The sequence below is a fragment of the Hyperoodon ampullatus genome (assembly GCF_949752795.1).
Source record: "Hyperoodon ampullatus genome assembly, chromosome: 3".
NCBI classification, from domain to species: domain Eukaryota; kingdom Metazoa; phylum Chordata; class Mammalia; order Artiodactyla; family Ziphiidae; genus Hyperoodon; species Hyperoodon ampullatus.
In genome coordinates this window covers 134,008,522-134,033,085 of record NC_136916.1, presented here as the reverse complement: position 1 = coordinate 134,033,085, position 24,564 = coordinate 134,008,522, and the positions used below count along the sequence as shown (strand labels likewise).

At 45.6% G+C, this 24,564-nt stretch overlaps 1 protein-coding gene across 3 annotated transcripts in view; it reads right to left on the bottom strand.

The window, feature by feature from the left end:
• Positions 1-15,926: 15,926 nt before the first annotated feature.
• SAMD4A (sterile alpha motif domain containing 4A) overlaps positions 15,927-24,564 on the bottom strand; it is a gene marked incomplete at its 5' end in the record, with an annotated part of 229,801 nt that continues 221,163 nt past the window's right edge. For all 3 annotated transcript variants that reach the window (XM_079701092.1, XM_079701094.1, XM_079701093.1), the window contains 2 exons: positions 15,927-16,132; positions 21,927-22,010. In XM_079701092.1, coding sequence (XP_079557218.1) covers positions 16,104-16,132; positions 21,927-22,010 — 113 coding nt within the window. In that variant the 3' untranslated portion in view covers positions 15,927-16,103. The remainder of the gene's footprint in view (positions 16,133-21,926; positions 22,011-24,564) is intronic.

The window sequence follows — 24,564 nt, the reverse complement described above, 5'->3', positions numbered from 1 at the left end:
AAAATGAAAACACAACGATCCAAAATCAATGGGACACAGCAAAAGCAGTTCTAAGGGGAAGTTTGTAGCACTACAATCCTACCTCACGAAACAAGAAAAATCTCAAATAAACAACCTAACATTACAACTAAAGCAACTAGAGAAAGAGGAACAAACGAAACCTAAAGTTAATTAAAGGAAAGAAATCATAAGGATCAGAGCAGAAATAAATGAAATAGAGACTGAAAAAACAATAGAAAAGATCGATGAAACTAAGAGCTGGTTCTTTGAAAATATAAACAGAATTGATAAACCTTTAGCTAGGCTCATTAAGAAAAAAAGAGGACCCACATCAATAAAATCAGAAATGAAAAAAGAGAAGTTACAACCCACTCCACAGAAATACAAAGGATCATAAGAGACTACTATGAACAACTATACACCAATAAAATGGACAACCTAGAAGAAATGGACAAATTCTTAGAAGGGTACAATCTCCCAAGACTGAACCAGGAAGAAATAGAAACTATGAACAGAACAATCACCAGTACTGAAATTGAATCAGTAATTTAAAAACCCCCAACAAACAAAAGTCCAGAACAAGATTGCTTCACAGGTTAATTTTACCAAACATTTAGAGAATAGTTAACACTTATCCTTTTGAAACTATTCCAAAAATTTGCAGAGGGAGGAACACTTCTGAATGTATTCTATGAGGCCACCATCACCCTGATACCAAACCCAGACAAAGATATCACAAAAAAAGAAAATTATAGGCCAATATCACTGATGAACATTCATGCAAAAGTCCTCAACAAAATACTAGCAAATCAAATCCAACAATACACTGAAAGGATCATACACATGATCAAGTGGGATTTATCCAAGGATGCAAGGATTCTTCAATATCCGCAAATCAATCAGTGTGATACACCACATTAACAAACTGAAGAAAAAAATCATATGATCATCTAAATAGATGCAGAAAAAGCTTTTCATAAAATTCAACATTTATTTATGATAAAAACTCTTCAGAAAGTGGGCACAGAGGGAACAAACCTCAACATAATTAAGGTCGTATATGTCAAAACCACAGCAAACATCGTAGTCAATGGTGAAAAACTGAAAGTATACTCTCTAAGATCAAGATCAAGACAAGGATGCCCACTCTCACCACTTTTATTCAACATAGTTTTGGAACTCCTAGCCACAACAATCTGAGAGTAAAAACAAATAAAAGGAAACCAAATGGAAAGGAAGAAGTAAAACTGTCACTGTTTGCAGATGACATGATACTATACACAGAAAATCCTAAAGACACCACTAGAAAACTACTAAAGCTCATCAATGAATTCAGTAAAGTTGCAGGATACCAAATTAATATATAGAAATCTGATGCATTTCTAGACACTAACAGGTACTATTAGAAAGAGAAATTAAGGAAACAATCCCATTTACCATCACCTAGGAATAAACCTACCTAAGGAGGTAAAAGACTTGTACCCAGAAAACTGTAAGACCCTGGTGAAAGAAACTGAAGACAACACCATCAGATGGAAAGATATTCTGTGTTCTTGGATTGGAAGAATTAATATTGTTAAAATGACCATATTACCCAAGGCAATCTATAGATATTGCCTTGGGTAATATGGTCATTTACCATAATATTTCTGTGAAAAATACCAAGGGCATTTTTCACAGAACTAGAATAAATAATTTAAAAATTTGTATGAAAACACAAAAGAACCCAAATAGCCAAAACAATCTTGGGAAAGAACAGAGGTGGAGGAATCATGGTCCCTGACTTCAGACTCTATTACAAAGATACAGTAAGCAAAACTGTGGTACTGGCACAAAAACAGACACATAGATCACTGGAACAGAATAGAGAGCCCAGAAATAAACCCACACACTTATGGTCAATTAATCTATGACAAAGGAGGCAAGAATATACAATGGAGAAAAGATAGTCTCTTCAATAAGCAGCCAGCTACATGTAAAAGAATGAAATTAGAACATTCTTAACACCATATACAAAAATAAACTCCAAATGGATTAAAGACCTAAATGTAAGACTGGAAACCATAAAACTCCTAGATGAAATCATAGGCAGAACACTCTTTGACATAAATCATAGCTATATTTTTTTGGATCTGTCTCCTAAAGTGAAGGATACAAAAGTGAAAATAAACAAATGGGACCTAACTAAACTTAAAAGCTTTTGCACAGCAAAGGAAACCATTGACAAAACGAAAGGACAATCTACTGAATGGTAGAAAATATTTGCAAATGATATGACCAGTAAAGGGTTAACATCCAAAATACATAAAAAGCTCATACAACTCAACAACAAAAAACAAACAACCTAATGAAAAATGGACAAAGGATCTAAGTAGACATGTTTCCAAAGACAAGCAGGTGGCCAACAGGCATATGAAAAGATGCTCAACATCATTAATCATCAGAGAAATGCAAATTAAAATCACAATGAGATATCACCTCACACCTGTCAGAATGGCTATCATCAAAAAGAACACAAATAACAAATGTTGGGAATTCCCTGGTGGCTCAGTGGTTAAGAATCCACCTGCCAATGCAGGGGACACAGGTTCAATCCCTGGTCTGGGAAGATCCCACATGCCACGGAGCAACTAAGTCCATGCACCACAACTACTGAGCCTGCGCTCTAGAGCCCACAAGCCACAACTACTGAGCCCTCGTTCCGTAACTACCGAAACCCACTGCCTAGAGCCCATCCTCCGCAACAAGAGAAACCACCACAGTTAGAAGCCCACACACCACAACGAAGGGTAGTCCCTGCTCGCCACAACTTGAGAAAGCCCGCATGCAGCAACGAAGACCCAACGCAGCCAAAAATAGATAAATTTATAAAAAAAAACAACAACAAACAAATGTTGGCAAGGATGTGGAGAAAAGGGAACCCTCGTACACTGTTGGTGGGAATGTAAATTGGTGCAGCCACTGTGGAAAACAGTATGGAGGTTCCTCATAAAACTAAAAATAGGGACTTCCCTGGTGGCACAGTGGTTAAGAATCCACCTGCCAATGCAGGGGACACGGGTTTGAGCCCTGGTTTGGGAAGATACCACATGCCACGGAGCAACTAAGCCCATGCACCACAACTACTGAGCCTGTGCTCTAGAGTCCACCAGCCACAACTACTGAGCCCACCTGACACAACTACTGAAGCCCATGTGCCTAGAGCCCATGCTCCGCAACAAGAGAAGCCACCGCAGTAAGAAGCCTGTGTGCCACAACGAAGAGTACCCCAGCTCGCCTCAACTAGAGAAAGCCCGCTTGCAGCAATGAAGACCCAATGCAGCCAAAAATAAATAAATAAATTTATTTTAAAAAAACTAAAAATAGAGTTGCCATATGATCTAGCAATTCCACTCCTAGGTATAGGTCCAAAAAACAAAGCAAAAACAAAAACAATAATTCAAAAAGATACACGCACCCTGATGTTCATAGCAGCATTATTTGTAATTGTCAAGACAGGGAAGCAACCTAAGTGTCCATCGACAGATTAATGGATAAAGAAGATGTGGCATATATATATATATATATATATATATATATATATATATATATACACACACACACAATGGAATAAAAAGAGTGAAATTTTGCCGTTTGCAACAACATCGATGAATTTGGAGGGTATTACACCAAGTGAAATAAGTCAGAGAAAGACACTGTGTGATATCACTTATATGTGGAATCTAAAAACTACAACCAACTAGTAAATATAACAAATAAGAAACAAAGTCACAGATATAAAAAACAAACTAGTGGTTACCAGTGGGGAGAGGAAAGGGTATTATTATACAACACAGGGAATTTAGCCAATATTTTATAATACCTATAAATGGAGTATAATCTTTAAAAATTGTGAATTACTATGTTGTACACCCGTAACTTACATAATATTGTACATCAACTATACTTCAATAAAAAAATAAAATTCCCCAACAGTTGGGAATTGGCCAGACAGGGACCCCAGGACCTTACCTACCTGGGTGCAGGGTAGGGCTGTGCATCTCAGCTCCCTTGAAGTCAGACGTGGCCATGTGACTAACTTTGGCGGATGAAGTATGAGCTGCCGCGATACTTCTGGTGGAAGCCTCATCCTTCTTTTCCTCTGCCGTGGTAAACATCAACACTCCAGGTGGTGGCAGTTGTGCCCGCCTCAGTTCCAGGGTGAGCTGTGTGGAGTAGAAGCCCCAGCTGAGCTGGGATGGACGTACTGCTCGGTGAGAAATAAGTCTTTGTGGTTTTAAGCCACTGACATTTTGGGGGTGTCTGTTACTGCAGCATAATCTAACTTACGCTGACAGATATATGGATAATCAGATGGATGAATTCTGGCAGATGGATCCTTCGGCTAATGTGTTATATATCCCAAGAAACAACATGGATTAACCTAATTAAAGTACAAGTCATTTCCAAAATTGAGTCTTTGTGGTAGGCATTGCAAGCACAGTTGCAAGTTAGTCGGGGGGAGAAATTTCGGAAGTGGCTCTGAGCCTGCTGAAACCCCACTGCTTACTCTGCCGGGCCTAGAGGATTCCCATAGGTAGGACGCCCAAGGACTGTGATGGGTCATGTGCTTAGTTCTCTAATGAGTGAATGGAGACAGCTGCCTTTACCCTCATCTACTAAAGAGGCAGAAACACGGTCGCAGACCACTTCGGTAAAAGAGGAGAAGCAGGTCCCTTTAATGGGTGGGTCTCACCCTTGGCTGAGCATTAGAATCACCTGGGAGCTTAAAATCCCCGCCCCTGGGTCACGCCCCAGGCGAAGTCAGAGTCTCTGGAGGTGGGATCAGCTTGAGCAGCTGGTGAAGCTCCCTACGTGATCTGTGTGTGTTCCAGGCTGAGCACCACAGCTGTGAAGGCTCCTCGTCCTCTAGCAGGGGCCATATTTTAACCAATGTTTGAGGCAGTCATTTTATAGAATTCTCCTGCCTATACCTGTGGCCTGTGTCTCAGGCTGCGACAGATGTTGGAAGGAAAAGGCCTGGAGATTCACCGCAGTCTCCTAAGTGCAAGTGCTCATATGGGGAGATCTCGGAGCCTGACAGCCAGCCATGGTCCCCTCCTAGCAGGATTTGAGAGTAGACAGACCTGGACTTGAACCCCTGCCCTGCTCTTCCCCATAACAGTTCTGTGACCTCGGACAAGTTGCTTGACATCTCTGAGCATCAGTTTCCTTGGCTGCAGTGTGGGGATAAGCTAATACCAACCTAACTGGCTTAGCATAATTGTCTCTGCGTAACTACCAGCTAGTAATTATTTCTCTCAGGTGACTTTTCTTGAATGATGAGGTAGGTCCAGTAATATAACAAATTCCACCTGCTGCCCTTACCTGTAGCTCACTCCTTCAGTGGTGAATGGAAGCTCAACTCCCCAGCTGCCTTAGTCAGAAACTGGGGAGGATTCTGGACTCTTCAATTTCTCTTTCAATCCCCACATCCAGTCCGTCATTAACCATGATGCTGTTGCCCACTAAGAATCTCATAGATCCATCCAGTTCTCCCTATCCCTCCCGCCACTCACTCAAGCTTGTGCGTCGTCTGAATGATGCCGTAGCCCCTGGTGGGTCTCCCGCGCGTCACTCTGCCTCTCCTCAAAGCCATTTCCCAGAATGCAGTCAGAGTGATCTTTCTAAAATATAAACCTGCCTATTAGATATTAAAGCAAATTTTTAAGTTGTAATAATTAAAACAGTGGGGATGCTGGTAGATGAACAGACAAACTTATCAATGGAAAGAAAAAATGTAAGTCTAGAAATAGACCTACATACACAGAGGAAGTTGGTATATTACAAAAGTGACATTTCAAATCAGAGGAGGAAAGATAGATTATTCAATAAACAGCATAGGCACAACTGGGTAGCCATTTTTGCATAGAAATAAAATTGGATCCATACCTCATACTTTACACAAGGAATGGTTCAAATGTATAAATGTAAAAAAGTGAATCCATAAAAGTACTAGAGGAAAACATAGTATATCTCAAAGCAAAAAGGGCCTTTTAAAATAAGATTCAAAATACAGAAGCCAAAAAAGAAAGGATCAAGAAATTCAACTACATTAAAAAAATTCTCAGTGGAAACAATCACTATAGGCAAAATCAAAAGACAAACTGGGAAAAGTATTTTAACTCATATCATAGACCAAAGGTAATTTCCACAATATAAAAAGAGCTTCTACCAATTATTAGAAAAAGACCAACAACCTGATAGAAAATGGGCAAATATATGGACAGACAGTTCAAAGGAAATTACGAATGACTATTAAGCATATAAAAATATGCTCACCCTCACTCAAATAAGTGAAATGCAAATGAAAAGGACATATATTATTTTTCACCTATTAGATTGGAAAATATTTTTTAAGTTGGTGACATAGGAATTGCTGAGAGGGTAAGAAATAAAGCACTGTCATCCATTGCTGCCAGATGTATAAATCTATGGAAGACAACTTGGGAAAAGTTAGCCAAATGACAAATGATAAATGTGATGGTTATCAGCTTGGCAAGGCTCTAGTACCAGTTATTTAATCAAACACTAATCTAGGTGCTGCCGTGAAGGTATTTTGTAGATGTGGTTAACAGCACCTAGAGTCAGGTGACATCAAGTAAAGGAGAGTGCCCTTGATGATGTAGGTGGGCCTCATGCAGTCAGTTAAATGTCTTAAGAGCAAGAACTGAAGTTTCTAGGAGGAGAAATTCTGCCTCAAGACTGAAGTATCGGTTCCTGCCTGAGTTTCCAGTCTTCTGGCCTTTCCTACAGATTTCAGACTCACCAGCCCCTACAAATGAGTAACTGCTTACAGTAAGTGCCCCATATCTATCATCTGTCTATCTATCTATCATCTGTCTATCTATCATCTATCTCTCTGTAATTTATCTATCTGACTGGTGTTTCTCTGGAGAACGCTGATATAATACCCTTTAATCTAGCAATTCCACTTTCCCACTTGTGGGAACACTTGTACATATGTGAAACGACCCATGTACAATGTATTTCATCATAGCAGTGCCTGTAACAGACAGAATGAAGGCAGCGTGAGTGCCCATCAGCACAGGACTGGTGAGATCCCACTAGCCCAGAGAGTTGAGCCCGGAGCAGTCCTCAGAAAGTATGAGGCAATGATAGAGAGTGGTTTCCAAAACTGATCTAAGCGGAAAAAAAGAAAAATAGCACGCAATGACAAACACTGTGCGCATTGTGCTCTTTTGTGTGTAAAAAGAGAGAAAATATATCAGTGTTTGTAAATGTATAAAATATCTCTTGGTGGCTACAAAAGAAACTAACCCTGAATGTCTGGGGGTGGGGTGTGCTGAGTGCCTGGGGCAGGAGGGAGGCTTTTCACTTAGGTTCTTTGTTCTATAAAACCAAAAACCTCATATGTGATCACACTGCTGGCAGGCAAGGGCAGCTACAGTAGTTAAGGTGGAGTCTGCACTTTTCACCACGGTTAACAAGGCCCTTTATGCCTCTGTCACTGGTGCCAGCTAGTCCCCAGGCCCTAAACCCACCACTCCCCATTCTCCGTTCCAGTCGTCTGTTTACTTATTTCTGTTCCTCAGATTCACAAGCTCTCTCTTGCCTCCAGATCTGGAATGCTCCCAGGCTCTCTCCAAGAACTACTTTTCATCAGGGTTGCTTCCTCTCTTCAGAGGAAGCTGGGAGGTTTGGTGGGTGTTTGACTTCCGTCTGCTGGGAAGAGAGCAGCAACCCTTATTCCCATGCTGCCCCCTCGTGGACACCCTGAGCCCTGGGCTCATATCATTCAGGCTAAGAGACTAAAAAGACCCCCCAGGGGGCCTGATGGGGCATCTCAGGTTTTCTCTGGGTGGCACAGGACAGATGGCTCACTGTCACTGGACTTTACCTACTGGGTCCAGAAGGACCTTGGTGCTTGTCCCCTGCAAAGTATCCTCTGTTTCCAGACATGTAGCTGGTCAGCACTTGGTCCCCAGGAAATCCTGTTGTAGGAGGAAGACAACAAAACTGGGGTCTGTTTCCTGAAGCCTTTTCTGGGAGATGGGTTGGATCTCAACACTTTGGAAGCACCTCTGGATAAATGCAGTGAGTGCAGGTGAATGAGGGCTTGGGTTCTGTGTCTTAGGAGAGCAAAGTGGAGTCAGTTAGGAGATGAAGCCATCTAGACCCCAAAGCACTGAACAGGAGAAAGCACATAGGGTGTGTTTTCTCCGCCTCAGGTTGGATATGCACCTTTGGTAATGGAGGGAGGGAAATTATGTCATGTATGCATTTTATTTCTCTCATCCACAATTTGCTGTCTTTGGACATATTCCATCTTGGATGAGTAACACAGGTATAGGTCAATGCCAAAAGGGACTCAGTCAGGTAGAGGTACTGGAAATCCATGTTTAGCTTTTTCCCAGTGAACAGATCTGGGATAAGCTTAACAGAAAGCAAAGTGGAGAGGTCCAATTGGACAGATTTGACCTTGGGGCTTTGTAGGTTCGTCTGACTTCACTCCAAGCCTGTTAGAATTTTATGGCATGGAAAACTGGAACTATCTCCCAAGGATGTTGGCACAAACAGGGACACCCAGTCCCGGCTGTGGTCCCCACAGGGAGGTTTAACTGGAACCTTTCAGCTGTCTTGAGTTCCAATAGCTCTGGTGGGACCGTTTCACTCACCAAAGCTCCGATTTTGTTTCTCCTGGATTGGACTTAAAAACATAAAACCTCAAAAAACTGTGGAACACACTATTTAAAAACATGCGCTCTGAGTCAAATGTCAACACAAAGCTGTCTTTTTATAAAGTCTGAGCTTTATAACGTTGCCAAAATATTTCTCTGTGGGTTTTAAAAGTTGAAGTAGAAACCACTGAAGAATGAAAAACATTCCTTGGAGGAAATTCTCAGTCATCAAATGGCCAGGTTCATATCACAGAGAAGTCACTGTCTGTGCACAAGGGCCCCTTGGGCAAGGCTGGTGGGCTGACAACCGGGAGGACAGGGAAAGATCACGCGCTCCAGCGGAGCCCCTTGGTCGTAACTGAGATGTCGTGCTGATGTTTGCCAAAGTTTGCAACTTCCCAGGCACCCGCATTTCCTACTTTATGTACCCGTGTCCCAAATGCGTGGGCAGACCCCCCCACACACGCACACAGAGGGGCCACCCTCCGGTCTCGAGACACTGGGCCAGAAACTGAGAGGAGGAGCATGAAGACCACTGCTCAAAGTTACCATGGAAACGGTGCTCTTTCACGTGACCCATTTCCAGCCCTTTAGGTTTGGGCTCTAACCTCCCACCACCGGTCCCATTACCTTCTGGACCCTCCTCTTCCTTCCCCGCTGACATGTCCCCTTTCTCAAGGATTGCGTTTTTAGCTCTTAGAAATGCCCAGTGAACAAAGCACTTGCCACTTGTTTAAAAGATTGGTTTTTTTGATGTGGGCCATTTTTAAAGTCTTTTCTTGAATTTGTTACAATATTGCTTCTGTTTTATGTTTTGGTTTTTTGGGCGTGAGCCATGTGGGATCCTAGTTCCCCAGCCAGAGATCGAACCCGCACCCCCTGCACTGGAAGGAGAAGTCTTAACCACTGGACTGCCAGGGAAGTCCCAGCACTTGCTGTTCTTGGGCCAATGTCTATGAATCTCTCAGATGTGATGTGATGGTTACTCCTCTGCTGTATTGCAGGCATTGTTAGCCCAGGGGAGGGAGATGTTGGCGTCAGGATTTCCACCGTCTCATCCTGAGGGCAATCTCCCAGTCTGATTTTGCAGGCTGATCCCAGAACTTAGGGAGCCAGAATAGGACTACTTTTTAGCAATTTGACAAAATAATTTTGTCTTTTGAATCTAGCATGAGATTGGGGGATTGTGATTTTTTTCTTTTATTTTTATTGTATTTTAAAAAAGAATTAGACTATGTGGGTTGGAAATAAACAGCCACCCCCTACAACTAAAATTCACATGTGGTTTGAGAAGCACCGAGTGAGCTAGGCCATCCTAGAGCTACAGTTAAGCATCCAGAGGCTGAAATGCCCAGGGAAGTGGTAGTTTTCAAGTTTTGTGATGTGTGGATGGAAGATAGAAAATGAGAGTGCTTGTAGAAGCCTGTGGAACGGTATCTGTGAGATCAGTGCCTGAGTCTGATGTGCTAGCACAGCTCACTGGGAAAAGGGGCCTGGACAAAGTGTGGGCTGACACACTGTGCTTTGGGGTGGGGGTGGGGGCCAGATCCACCCTGACTGTTCATCTTTCTAGAGGATTAGGTTCTGGTTATGGATGAGATTTTCGATACCCCCAGGCCCTCCCCTCAGCCTCTGGGGACAATAGGTCTTGGGCTGATCAGGAGTCAGGGCTACATATAGATGTAGTGACTGTTCAAGGGACAAAACCAAGGTACTTTCACAGGAGTTTGGTCCCTTTTTCTGTTCCCCTGGGCCGCCATTCTCATTAGCTTGGAGAGTATGAGTTGATTGTACCCATCTGTGCTCCTTCTGGATTCCTGGCTCAAACCCATCGCAGCCTCTTCCGAGCCAGTACGCTATATAGATATTCATCCCCTTTCAATAAATGCAATTAAATCTCTTTTTGGGAGGGGCTGCTAGGGGGAGTCCTGAAAACTTTACTACAGGAGTAACCTTTTTTCTAGGATTGAACATTCCATTACAAAGATGGCTGACAAAGAGCTATGGCTCTACTGATAAAAATTGCTAACTAACCCCATTTTGGGCACCGTGCTGAGCCCTTTATGGTCCCTCTAATCTCACAACTCTCTTATCTCCCCTCATTCCACACATTTCAAAAATGAGGCTCAACTTTTCTCTTATACACTATCCCCTCCTCACAGAATACCGAGATAGAGCTCATTTGGGTTATGGGAATTTAACTGTAGGAGGAATTTCATTTAATGTCTCAGCTTACAAGGCATTTCTTCACTTTTCCAGGGATCATTTTGGATTTTGCCAGTCTCTTGAGCAGCTTGAGTCTGGTGGAAAGGCAGTCACCGGATGGTCACTGTCACAATGTTAATTTGTGGTTGCCTCAGAGAAATCTCAGGTTGCTAGGTTTTGGTGGTAATAACCTCTGTATCCTATATTTTATTTTGTCTTTACCTTTCTTTCTTTTTTTTTTTTTTTTTGGACTAGAGTTTTAACTACACAAACCTTGAGTGTCACAGGCCAAAACCCAAACCAAACCCAAGGCTCAGAGAGGTTAAGTAACCTGCTCAAGATCACACAGCCAGAGAATGCTGGAGCCAAATTTAAACCCAGATTTGTCTCTCCAACCATATGCTTAACTGACATTATTTAGAATTTATATTAATGTATATTATATATCTTACTGGAATTACAAGTATTAAAATAAGATTCAAGCCATGTGTATTGAAAACCCCAAGGCTCCAAGGAGGCTACTGTTTATGCTGTGGTTAAGGGGTAAAATATGATTTCAAAGGCACTGAGGGTGGAGAGCAAGCTATAAACAGTACCACCTGCAAGGTTAGAGTTTTTATTTAGAAACATGCCCCTAAGTCAGGTGATACATTTATTGGTTACTCTGGGCACAGATCAAGCTGCATAAAATTTTACACCTCTCTCCCTACCTTTTTGTTAAAAAAAAGTAGCTCATGGTTGGAAGACACAGTTTTCATAGAATGGTCAGGGGGGACCAGTTTACAGGGATGTCAGGCTTATTCTTCCTGGCTGGCTTATTTCTAAGATTCAGTTCTTGTTTTCTAATTGACCATATTGAAGAAAATGAAAAAAGACACACACCAGTGTTACAAAACCTTGTATTAATCATTTCCCTTCACTTTCAATATAACGTTGATATGAAATATAGCCATGATTCTTAGTTACATGGGAGGAAATGAGTAATAAATACATTGTAGCAAGTTTAAACCACAAGGGTGTTTCACTGGTAACATTTGAAAACTGTACACTTGCAAAGAACAGCTTCTTCAAACATTAGTATATCTGTATATCAGTAAAGCTTTTACATGTAACAAACATGCTATTTCCATATATGACAAATTTAAAAAATATGCATTGCTTGGCAACATGAACTAGGCAAAAATAGTTCTTTGTTCACTAACTTTATACAGGAAAACAGGACGAAAGGCATGCATGTACAATAGGGATGCCTGCACGGGGCATGCAACAAAAGAAAGCTTTTTAAAAGTCAGCTTACATTAGGCATAAATACATGAGGGTTATATATTAATAAGGGAGGAAGTCTTCTGTTTGACATTATTAACATTCCTGTTTTCTTCCTATTCCTCCCAGAGGAATACACATTCACCTTTAAGTAAAGATAAAGGAATTACAAAAAAATAAAACTCACTTTGCAAACATCTCTGATGACTTGTAAAACAAAAAATCAACATTAGTGTTATCACAGCCCCATGTGCAAATTATCCTTCCCCAGGGCCTTCTTGTAACAGGCACACCTGAACGCCTTGGTTAGGCTGCTTCCCTGCACCCAAGCTGGGGCCGCCTGCCCAAGACCTCCCCAGAGGGCCACCGAGATGGGGGCTGCTTTCTCCTCCCCTCGCTGCCCTTCTGGTTGTGCGCCTATGCATTCAACCCAGCTCAGCCCCCAGCCCAGGCTCTCAGGGAGATCCCGGTTCCAGAGGGGGAACGTGCATCTACAAACCTTGCACTGGCAGTAGCTACAAGACGGGTAGAAGAACAGAAGACCCGGAGAAGGCTCCCATTCCGTAAAAGGCAGCCAACGACACCTCAAAAGAAAACCTTGTTTCCCTCAGTGTCTCTCCAAATGGCTGGGAGAGGGGCCCAGCTCCAATCCTGAGCACCAGGAAGGGGCCGTCAACACACAGCACTGGAGAGCCTGGCGCACACAGCCGCCCCCTGCAGGGCATCTAGCTTGCGTGCTGGCCCTTGGTTTAAACAGTGAAACTCAAAAAGCATGTGGAAAACAGAACAAAACATATCAGCAGCAATGTTTCATGTCTTGTACACAGTTCATGTGTGTCTTCCTACTGTTTCTGGTAAGAAACCACGATGAATAAAAAGCACCAATAAAACATCATACATGATAACAATATCGTAGAACACCACTGTCCCTGGGACAATGTAGAGATGTCAAATACACACTGCTTAAATCAGAACAAGGGGAGGAAAAAAACCCATGTAGTGAAATAGATTTTACTCTGAGATGTTTAATGTTTACTATTTACTTAATATAAAACAGTTGCATTTGGGGGTCAATGGGTAAATACAAAAAAAAGGCACTGCCGCTTTATTACTAAATATCCGACTTCACAGCCTTATATGCATGCAACTGTTTGATTTTTTTTTTTTTTTTATAAATAAAGTTCTTTTGCTTTAGGATTTTTAGATTGAGCTGTATACCTGCAGTCAACACAGGACTCAAAACAAGGTGGGGACAGGCTCCTAAAATTTATCAGAACACTCAACTTGAAAAAAAATTAAAACACTAAGAGCAAAACACAACTAAGTAGATAAATCTATACACAGTCAATGAAAAATAAGCTTTTCTTTTAAAAAAAGAATTATGTTGTTATTAATAACAGACTTTATCATGGTTACCAGCCATAGCAAGTTAATAAGTAACATATCCAAAATAATATCTCTAATAATCAGATAACCATTGTTTCTATATTCAGTGAAGGAATAAATAGAAATTCAGATTTGCAAATACTTTAAGGTCTTCTTCCTTTTAAAGGATTCATGCTAATGTGATTGTGTTCACAATCTGTTTTCTGAACAACCCGAGTGTTTATGGATATACGTGTTTTGCAGCAGATCTGAATGCTTTTTAATTTCTCCACAAGATGTGTTATACCATTGTTCTTTTTCTTCCATTAACGTTCTTAGCATCCAAAAAACACCTTCGCAAACCCTCTGGTCTTGCCTTTGGCCTTCAACATCTTTGACTTGTCCTTCCCGGCTCACACGATTGTCCATCCCAACACATTCCCCAAGTAACCCTAAGCTTGCTTAGAAAAGGGGAGCGGAGGGTGAATGTTAATGGCACTTGGTTAAAAAATATCAACTAAAAAATGCTGCCTCTTTCTGCAAATGAATTTGCATCTTTAGAACATAGTCACCCATGGAGAGCCCCCCACCTTTTTTAAAAATGCAGTGCAGGATGTTGTGGATTCAAATGTTCTTTGCTTGCTAAAGGCTCTCTGTGGTTAAGATGGTCCCACATTTTAGACCTTAAGAAGACTTTGCAAGCTTCACAACATCCAAGGCTGTGCTGGGTGTACATTTTCAATCTTGAAGGTAGAAGAAAGCTGTTTGGATTTCATTAAGGCCTTTTAAATTGTATTTACTTCATTATTTAAAAAAATAACCCCAAGCAAACGCAGTGATTTTCATGGTCTGATCTCTTTAATTTCGACTCTGACTTTGCTAAAAAACAAACCCCAAAAAATGGTACCAGACACCCATTCAATAAACAGGCCTCCTACCATCTCCCTGATCTCGCCTCTGGCTGAGCTGTCACACCATCACTTACACAACCCAATTTTCCAGCGCAGAGCACAGCTCCTCTTGGATTTCCTCTAATACCCTCCATTGCATTAAATTCCAAATGTAGCCTTTCTTGCCCTTAAGAAATAGAGCTATTACTTTTTGGTAGCGTAGTTTGTTAATCTCTCACCATGTAAGTAGTAGTTTTGTCTCCCTTCCATGTGGGTGGATAAATCAGCCGACAACACAGCAAATCCCTGACGTATGTGATAGAATCATCATTTCCATCATGAAGTCGACCTTTCTCACATCTTCTTCCACTGCCCACCTGGGACGTCTCCCCGCAGCTCTCTCTGCCACTTGCTGACTGACCGTTTATACACTGTTGCCGGACCTTGCTCTTCTCTTCCTCTTCCTCAGCGGTGAGCGAGCCAAGGGGCTGCAGCCCCCAGGCTGGGGTTCCTGCGAGCAACCCCCCAAAAGCGGCCTTTTGAGCTTATTACCTGGGTATTAAGGCCTCTTGCTAGGGAAAAATATCCATCCTTGCCTTTTCTCCTCCAGTGAAACTTGTACCCACCTGTGTGTGTGTGTGTGTGTGTGTGTGGACGAGAACAGGAGTGATAGGATGACACCCCACGGTAGGGTGGGGAGAAAGAGGTTCTCCGGGTGAGAAGCAAATCCAGCGTAGAAAGGGCAGCAGGATTCCTTTAGACTCTCTAGGTGACTGCGCGCAATCCCATAACCGATCACATGGTGGCGCCCTTCCCAGTGCTCCGCCCACTCCAGCCACATCCTCAACTCCACCGACACACCTCTCCCACCCCCACAGGTGGGAGACACAACTCAGGCCTACGTGACCGCTCCGTCTTCCCGAGAAGCAGAGCTTGGCAGCCATTTAAAAAGACAACCCTGCTGCTATTATAAAAATAGAGGGAAAAAATGAATCCATAGCGACAAATCCTTTACAAAAACCATAGTATGAAGAAAAGTTCTATCCCAACTCTTTACACATTATGTACCCTTTAAAGTTGTTATGTAAACAATACACAAATCAAAGTTTATCTGAAATTTTGTTGGAGGGAATTTCTCCCTTCCTGCCCCCGTTGCCATGTGGACTTCTTCTGCGGCTGGATTTCAAGCAGGGGCCTCAGGGAATCCAATCAGGGGAGACATAAAAGAGCGAGCCGCCGTTGTGCTTTGGTCGCAGGCATCCGTGCCTTCCTCCTGGGGCCTGACTCTGAAGGCAGGCTTCTGAGAAGGCTCCCAAGGGCTGGGGCTTCTGCCTCCCTCCCAAGTCTCTCATCTCTTTCCAAGCGGTACCCTCTTTTTTTTTCCCCCTCACTTCCATCCAAGAAGCCACTTGCATTCCCTCCACCCGTTCCCAGTCCTATGTTTCCCTTAGAGATCCCTCCCCATGCCCCACACCAAGCCATCCCACGACAGAAACAAATGACAAAATAACCAGTCCCAGGTCTACTGATATGTTTACAAGGACGACCTACGCTCTCACAAAATCAAAATGGGAGAGGGACCAGGGGAAAAAAAAAGGCTGCAAAGTATCTTGGAGGATTCTGTGCAACCTGAAGATGGCTAACACTGGACCCGCAGCAGTCGATTTCACGGCCAGCGCGGTCACTCTCATCTTCAGCTCTAGATTGTGGAGGTCCGGTCAACCCCGTCTGGGAGAGAAAGGAGGACACAATGGGCACAGGTGAGCAAAGCAATTCCATTCATGCCCACTGATTCCAGCGTCATGCACGTTGGACCTCCCAGTCTCTGAGGACAGATAAGGGTTAAATTCATCCATCCATCCATTCACTCATTCTTCACATACCCACCCACTCAACATAGCTATTTTTGCCAGGAGCCATACTGAGCCTGGAAACCAAGATGAAAAGACCTAATCCTCACACTTAGTCCAAGTATATATATATCCTAGACAGGACACAGACATGTAAACTGACAATGACATATGAGGGATGGTTGCTGTAATGGAGTAGGTACCAGGCACAGCAGGAACATGGGGCAAGGAGTGTTTAGGTTGCCCTTGGAAGTCAAGGATGGTTTCACAGAGAAAGAAAATGACTTTGTAGATGGTCTGGTAGGAGAAGAAAAGAGGAGGCAGGAGAGTATTAGGGTGGGGAGGGCATACAGCTCATGTACAGGCGTGATGCTGTTCATCAAATGGTGGGCCTGGGGGCGGGCTGGAGGTTTAGGATGAGGGACAGGAGGAGTGGCAGGAGATACGGGTAGAGAGCCAGCTAGGTTTTGCAATACACATGCAGGTGGACCTGTCCAGCTCATGTCCCTTTCTTTGGGAGCATCTCCCTTTCCCCCTGAGTCCCTGCTGAAAGGCCGGGGATGAGTGGTGGTGACTGCGATCCCTGATCACAGCTGAGCAGACCGGGGAGATGCAGCTGACCCAAACTGATCCAGATTCTCTGTCTCAAGAATCTGATCAGGGGCAGAGACACCAGGATGAAATTTTTTTTTGGCACCTGGAACTGAAAGATCCAGTGGACATGGAAGAGTGCCGAGGCCACCCAGCATATGCCATGTCGGTGTTATGGAGAATCGGTGAAACCAGGCTATAGAGAAAGTGGGGGACATGCCTGTCAGAGAGGAGAGTCCATGAGTGAGCCAGACCACAGAAGGAGTCGATGCCTGCCCAACCCCTTTTCACACGGGACTGTGGGAGAGTCCCCAGAATCAGACCATAAGGGTCTTGTGTACTATTAACAGGAGCTTGGACATAGGTAATTGGGGATTTATAAGTGGTAGAGTAACCAGATTTGACTTCAGAATGGTTTCTCTGGCATGGCTGGTGGCAGGTGAACCAGTTAAGAGGTCCCTACAATGGTCCATGCTAGAGTTTCTCCAGTGAGCAGAGAGAGGCATGGATTAGTCACAGGAGGTAGAAATGACGATGTTCAGTGACCACTAAATGAGGGCCAGGATGGGATGCAGGATGCCCCCCTGGTTTCGCTGATGTCCACATGTCAGTAGATGTGTCTTGGTCTAAACCTCCGCATCACAAGGCCCGTCTAGCAGAGGTGCGTCTAGATGCAGTGGGCAGAGCTCAGGTGTGAGAGGGGCGTGGCTGACTGTTCCAGGGAAAGCTGGAGAAGCTAAGTGATACAGGGGAGTACTGAGCCCACTGCAGGGGTCTCCTGGCCGCCTCATGGGTGGTGCCAGGCTGGCATCTTGCCAGCAGGGACTTGGAGGAAAAATGTTTCTTTCATTCAGATTTTTAATGAGATCACTGTCCGTCCACATAAGAAAGAGCACCCTGTTTCTGAGTTTGCCCCTAAGGTAACATTTTGCAAAAGTATAGTATAGTATTACCACCAAGATAGTGACATTGATGTAATCTACCCATCTTACAGATTTTCCCAGTTTTACTTGTACTCGTGTGTGTGTGTGTAAAGTTCTACATGATTTTTTGAGAGATTTTAAAGAAGGGAAGCAAATGGCCCCTGAGAGCATCTGTTGTTTCAGATTATCAATCCTAGAGGTCCCCAGATGTGAACGAATCACCTCTCCCTGCCTTCCACGCGTGTCAACCTTAGCCTCTTGAGTGGTGGCTCAGCAGTGGTAACTGGCTGTGGGAGAACAGTGAGTGTGTGTATATGTGCACACACGCATGTGTGGGTGGGGTGAGGGTGCAGACGCCACTCCCTCATCTGTAGAAGCGCAGTGCACACTCTTGCTGGGCCTCACTCGTCCATTCGTTAATGTCAACCTTTCATAGTTGTTGAAGTAGGAGCTGAAAACAAGAAAATCTCAACTAACCCAGCCCCAAGTTGCATTTTCACAGAATTCTCACCCTATACCTCATCCTCCAAGGGTGATGGTCGGTATTCACCTGCAGGGGAAATGACCAGTAGGTTAAGTCCAGACTCACCACTTACAGTTGTGCGGGTCGTGCACTGCACAACTCAAAGGGGCACCATTCACATGCAACCATCATAGGTTTTATCATTATTATGGCAAATTTCAAATGAAAGGCAGAAAAATGTCTTGAGAAAGTGGAGCCTCTTCCCGATTTGCACTTATATCGGCTATAAGTGGAGCTTTAAGTCCCAAGAAGAAGTGAGGAGAGAAGATGAGGAGGAATGACAACGGGATCAGGTGAAGCACAAACCCCAGAACATCCGAGGATGGACCGTGCATTCCTCTTTATGGTTTGATTCACTATGGACGCCATTCTGCCGGGCGGAGCCTCGCAGACTCATTCTGCTGGTACTGAGACTCCCTGAACACCTGGGGCCACCAGTCTCCTAGGAGCAAGCCCAGCAGAGCCAGATGAAAGCCTTAAATAAAGACTCACACACCAAGATGGCAGAGGCAACCCACCCCCTGGGCTTCCTCACCGGTTCTGTCGGAGGGGCCTGAGGATAGAAAAGGAGAGATGGATAGGGAAGGCTAGGGAAAAGTAGCTTAGACCAACACCGAGAGGGCAGCAGTTACTGGAGGAGACTGAAAGAGCAGAGATGCCAGCACAAAAGGATGGGCCCCAAGGCTTGGGGTCCCGGGAGCAGCCCCATTAGAATGGCCATCCTGGGATGTGGTGTCCTAGGAACTTGGACACCTCTCCCCCTCTTTTCTTGAGATGCAAGCAGAGGAACATCTTTTTATTTTTTTAATTTTTTTCTTAATTAATTAATTAATTTATTTAGGGCTGTGTTGGGTCTTCGTTTCTGTGTGAGGGCTTTCTCTAGTTGTGGCAAGCAGGGGCCACTATTCATCGCGGTGCGCGGGCCTCTCACTATCGCGGCCTCTCTTGTTGTGGAGTACAGGCTCCAGACGCGCAGGCTCAGTAGTTGTGGCTCACGGGCCTAGTTGCTCCGCGGCATGTGGGATCCTCCCAGACCAGGGCTCGAACCCATGTCCCCTGCATTAGCAGGCAGATTCTCAACCACTGCGCCACCAGGAAGCCCCGGAACATCTTTTACTGCCCTGCTTTCCTCTCCCTAATCATTTGTCCTCGTGTAAGATAACTTCACTCACTGGCAGAAATTCTGTTCCCAGCAAAGTCATCTCCGTTGGCACCTGGCAGGGGTCGGCCAGCAGAAAGGTGCTGTCACAGTGGGAGGGCACACCGCTGCCGCCGCACCCAACTGGGCCACCCTGAACCTAATTTGCATTCCCTGCTCAGGAAGCTGATTATGAGGCTTCCCACCAGAGAGGATTATTGAAAAAAAAAACACAGCAATAAAAAGGCTTAGGAGATTAACAAGATGAAAACATTAGCAAGCAAAAAAAAAAAAAAAAACAGTTCACAGATGTTTCCTGTAAAAATAGAAGACCAGGCTAAAAATGAAGTCTTTCAATGAAGACCTCCCTTTAATAAAGAGCATTTGGCATTACTGCTATTAATGATGCTATGTTAGTACTTAGTAGATTGATAACAGCTTCCAACACACCAGTTACCTGAGATCTGTCAAGCCCGGGGGGAGGTCAGTCCTCCTGGGTGACTCTCACAGGCAATGCAGGACTCAGTGGAGTCGCCCTGCAAGCCAGCGCCTGTCAGGTGTCAGGTGGGAGGGCACCTGGGCTGCCTACAGGGGGCTGAGCTTGGGCTGAAGGCTCAGGTCCGGAGGCCTTCCGTTTAGGACAAAATTGAGATGTAATTTGCACACCACAAATTTCACCCTTTTAAAGTGTACAGTTCGGTGGTTTTGAGCATATTCACAAGAGCTGCGCAGCCATCACCACCATCTAATTCCAGAATATTCTGTCACCCCCAAAAGAAATCTGGTGCCCATTAGCAGCCACTCTCCATTCCCACCTCCCTCCAAACCCTGGCAGCCACTCATCTGCCTTCTGTCTCTGTAGGTTTGCCTATTCTGGACATGTCACATTAAGGGAATCATACACGGTGTGGCGTTTTGTGTCTGGCTTTTTCACCCATTAGCGTAATGCTTTCACAGATCAGCCAAGTAACAGTACTTCATTCCTTTCCAAGGCTGAATGACATTCCACTGTGTGGCTATAGTGCATCTCGTCCATCCACATTCATCTGCTGATGGACCTTTGGGTTGTTTCCCATTACTCCTCAGGGGCCGTCAGGGTGCTGACCCAATCTCCTCGGTTACCTGGAGAAGAGGGGCTGGTGGCACCACACGCAGAGGTCCCAGGAGTGAACCAGTGGTGCTGCAAAGCTTCTAAGATCTGAACTGAATGGCCAAGGGAGAGAGAGTGGTGCTTGCAAACGGGGTTCCCCGGAACCCCAGCGGGGGGTCACGGAGGGAGCTGTGCACCCCACCGTCTGTCTGCTCAGAAGCCCTGGGAGGCCTTCAGCTAGCTCCCTTCTGGTATTGAGTGGAGGCTTTCTCCAGGCTATGGAGAACCTTGCATGGGTGAGGTCAGGTGGGTGCAGTCCCGGCCTGTAGTCTGCTTCACACAGAGCGTTTACCTTTGTCCTATTTGGTTTCAGGATAAGACTGTGTTTGTAGAGACTGAAAATCTAAACACCCCTGGTCAGGAGGACAAAGCTCTCTGGAGCAGTGGCTTATGACAGCCTTTCTTTTTGCTGCTGCTGGGCTAGCACAAATTGTGCCTCTCCATGTACCCGTCTCTGGCTCTGCGGTGGGTGAGCACGTCCAGACCGGACAGGGCTGTCGGGAAGGGTCACAGGAGGCCTGTCTCAATCTCCATGACTCACAGCCTCCCTGGAGGTTGGCAGGAAGGGGCGGATGTCTCTTCTCTAGTCTGCCAAACATCCCCAGGGCTGGCAGTGAGTCCAGGCCAGAGGAAGGCACCCGTTTAGTACCAGGAGGGCACTGAAGGCCTCCCAGGGCTGTTGTGACAATGCAGGGCTGCAGACCAAACACACAGTGGGATGACCCAGCTGCTTCTGGGAGCTCCTCCAGGGGCTGCAGCCCTGCACACCACTGGCGCATCCAACTAGACCGTCCCTGTCACACTGCGAAGGATGCCTCGGACTGCTTGGGGCTCTGGGCGTCGTGGAAGCCATTGGAACAGCGAGATATAAAAACAAGGAGGGATTTTGGTTTCAGAAATTCTATTTTTAGAGCAAGTTGGGATACGCTTGGACCGGACTGGGGGATCTAGTGCCGAGAAGGAAGGAATCCAGTGCTGTGGGGGAATGTTTCCACTAAAAGCCACGTCTTGTGTTCCTGGCTCCTCCAGTGCCCGCATTGGGCTAGGACAGCTGCGGGGCTGGGACTCCAGTGTGCCCTGGGAGGTGGAGCCCCTGGGGAAAGAGGGCAGCCTTGGTCTCCGGGGCCCCGAGACACCTCCCGGAGGAGGAGCAGCAGGGCGCTGGCGGCCACTGTGTATGGCGAGGCTTGACGAGGGTCCGACAGCACCCTGCAGCCGCTCTCCCTCTCCCTCGCTGTCCCCTGCCTCCTCGGCCTGTGCCCTTCCCTCTCTCCCGAGCTGTGGAGGATGGCACGTGGCTGGGGGTTCTCGCAGGTGTGCAATGCCATGCAGGGAGGGTGCACTCACCTCCCAGGGCGTGCTCGGTCATACTGAGGCACAAGGACTCCAGCCTGTTGTTGATGTCAGGTTCAGTCACGGGAAGCTGGAATTCTGCAAGGGACAAAGGGTTCCGTTGGTGACAGGGACTCTGAGAGCAAGGAGGAAGTAGGCATGGTGTCGCTGGCTCCACCTGCCAGGGTGAGGGTTTGGAGTGCCTCCCTGGGAGGACTCGGGGGGCGGGAGAGACCAACAGGGCCGGCGTGGAGGGTGAGCTGGACTCAGGTTCAACCAACCTCTGAGTCTGTTAGACACACTGAGTCCATTGTAGCTGGAAAAAAACTGGTGACTAAAAATAGCTGTCATGGTCACAGTCTGCCAGGCCTCTGCTCAGACCCCTCCAGCAGCTTCCCATCAGAGTAAAAGCCAACCCCTTGCCATGGCCTGCAAGGCCCCGAAGACCTGGCCTCTTGTTACCTCTCTGCCCTCATACAGCAACCCCTTCCTTCACTCCCTACCAGGCCCTTTTCTACCCCAGGGCCTTTGCACTGCTGTTCCCTCTGCCCAGAATGCTGGTCCCTGGACATTTCCATGGCTCACTCTCTGCCTGCTGTCACGTCTCTGGCTCTACTGTCTCCTTGGAAAGGACTTTCTGTTCATTGTATGTGAACAGAATTTTTCCACCCCATCCCTTTTCTCTGCTTTATTTTTCTTCATAGCCATCACCAACATCTGACATGTGTGTATTTGTCACCTCCTCCCAGTTGAACGTTTGCTTCATTGGAGCAGGACTTGGCTTTGCTCCCTGTGCCTAGAACTGGGGCCTGGTGCATTTCTGCTTCATTGCAAGGAGCAGGAAAGGGAAACCACAGCCTGTCAAGAGCCTCTTCTGAGTCCAAGACCCTGCTGGGTGTCCAGTTCTCAAGTGGGGCTCCCAGAGGCTAAGTGACTTGTCAAGGCTAGCCAGCTGACACGGAGCTGGGACAGGAACCCACATGGGTCTCACCCCAGAGCTGGTGCTCCACTGCACACTGCATGCCTGCCATGCCTGTCAACACTCTTAAACTCCAAGCACTGAGAAGCAAGGGCTGAGACGTCTGCTCTGCGGGTTCCCGCTACCCAGGACAATACTGTGCATTCTAACCACAAAGCCCCCTCTACCATGTGGACCCTCCCTATCTCTCCAGGCTCTGAGTCCTCCTCCTCCAAGGGGGAGGCACCCCTGAGCCTCCTCTGTCGTGCTAGGGCTCACCATCAGCACCTCCCCCATCCTCCCCATCCTGTGGAACTCTTGCACATCCTTAACTAGTTTGGAAGTGCCTTGCAGACAGCGACGATGCTCTCAGATATCTCTGACCCTCCCATGATACCCAGCCATGGCCTTCTGCACCCCTCATACCTGTCTATGGAGTGATGAAAAAGATGGAACTAGAAGGAAACTGACAGCTATTGTGAAACTCGGACAGAACTGTGAAATCCTATGGGGGAAGGCAGAAAAAAATCAGCAGTGGGATATGTTCTGAGTGCCTGGGGAGTCTCAGCGTTGCCACTGCCTTCCTGTGTGACCCTGGGAAGCTGTTCCCTTCGTTGGGCCTTAGCTCTTCTCTCTGTAAAGTAGGGAAAGGATCCTGCGGCCCAAACTGCAGGCCATTTCCTGGCTCCCTCACATCTCCACTAGGGGGCGCTTGGGGCCAGAGCGGGGAGGGAATGAAAAATGAGGTTGATGGTTTGGTGGGAGAGGAAGTTGAAACCAATGGCTAAACCAAAGTATTTGTTTTCCTCGAGGAGCTATACATTTCAGCCTTCCCTGCAATCTGTGTTCCCCATTACCAGCTAATTCAGAGGCAGATGTCGTTTCCGTTATTTAAAATTCTCAAAGAGAAGGTTGGCAAAATGGATCGATATGAACACTGGGGAGAAGATAAGGTTCTTTCTGACACCGGTTCCAGCATCGATGGGTCTGAAAGACAACTGTGCCAGTTCATGAGCAGACAGAGGACGACTGGGCTTCTAGGGAAGCTGGTTTCCCCACACCCCTATCCACCACTGCTCTGAGTAGGGTCGGGCAATTAGACAACCCAGAGGGAAGAGTATTTTAGTATTTTCATCCATTCATGTGAAAATCATATGCATGCAAAAATTAGCAGCCTTCAGGGTGTGAAATCTATAAAATAGAAACACAATTTTATATATAGCCAGTTAGCAAATAAAAAAAAAAAAAACCCAGCAGTTACAGCCATCCATATGCTCATTGTAAAATTTAGTTTACTCTCTAGCACTCCCCTTTAAACAAACACTGTGGAGAGATTTGGATAAATAAAGATGCTCGACATTTGGAGAGAAGTGTTTCAGCTGCAGGATTTCTTGCCAACACGCAGCAAAATGGCATTTTCCAAGCCTGGGATTGCGTGTTCCAAAAAAAGGGGGGCTGAGAAATGTGGGGCTCTCTGCTCCAGAATCTCCAAACCCTAGTGGCTGCTCTTTTAGGTTGAAAGTCGGCATGCTTGCTTTTTATCCTCCAGCTCTTCCCTCTGTTGCACGGGAGAGTCGTGACTCCCAGCCACTCTCAGAGCAGCTTTGAAAAATTCTAAGTCTTGGGAGAAGCCCGTATGTTCACACTCCAGAGTTTCCTAATAGTGTGACTTTTTAATTGTGTATTTGATAAAAA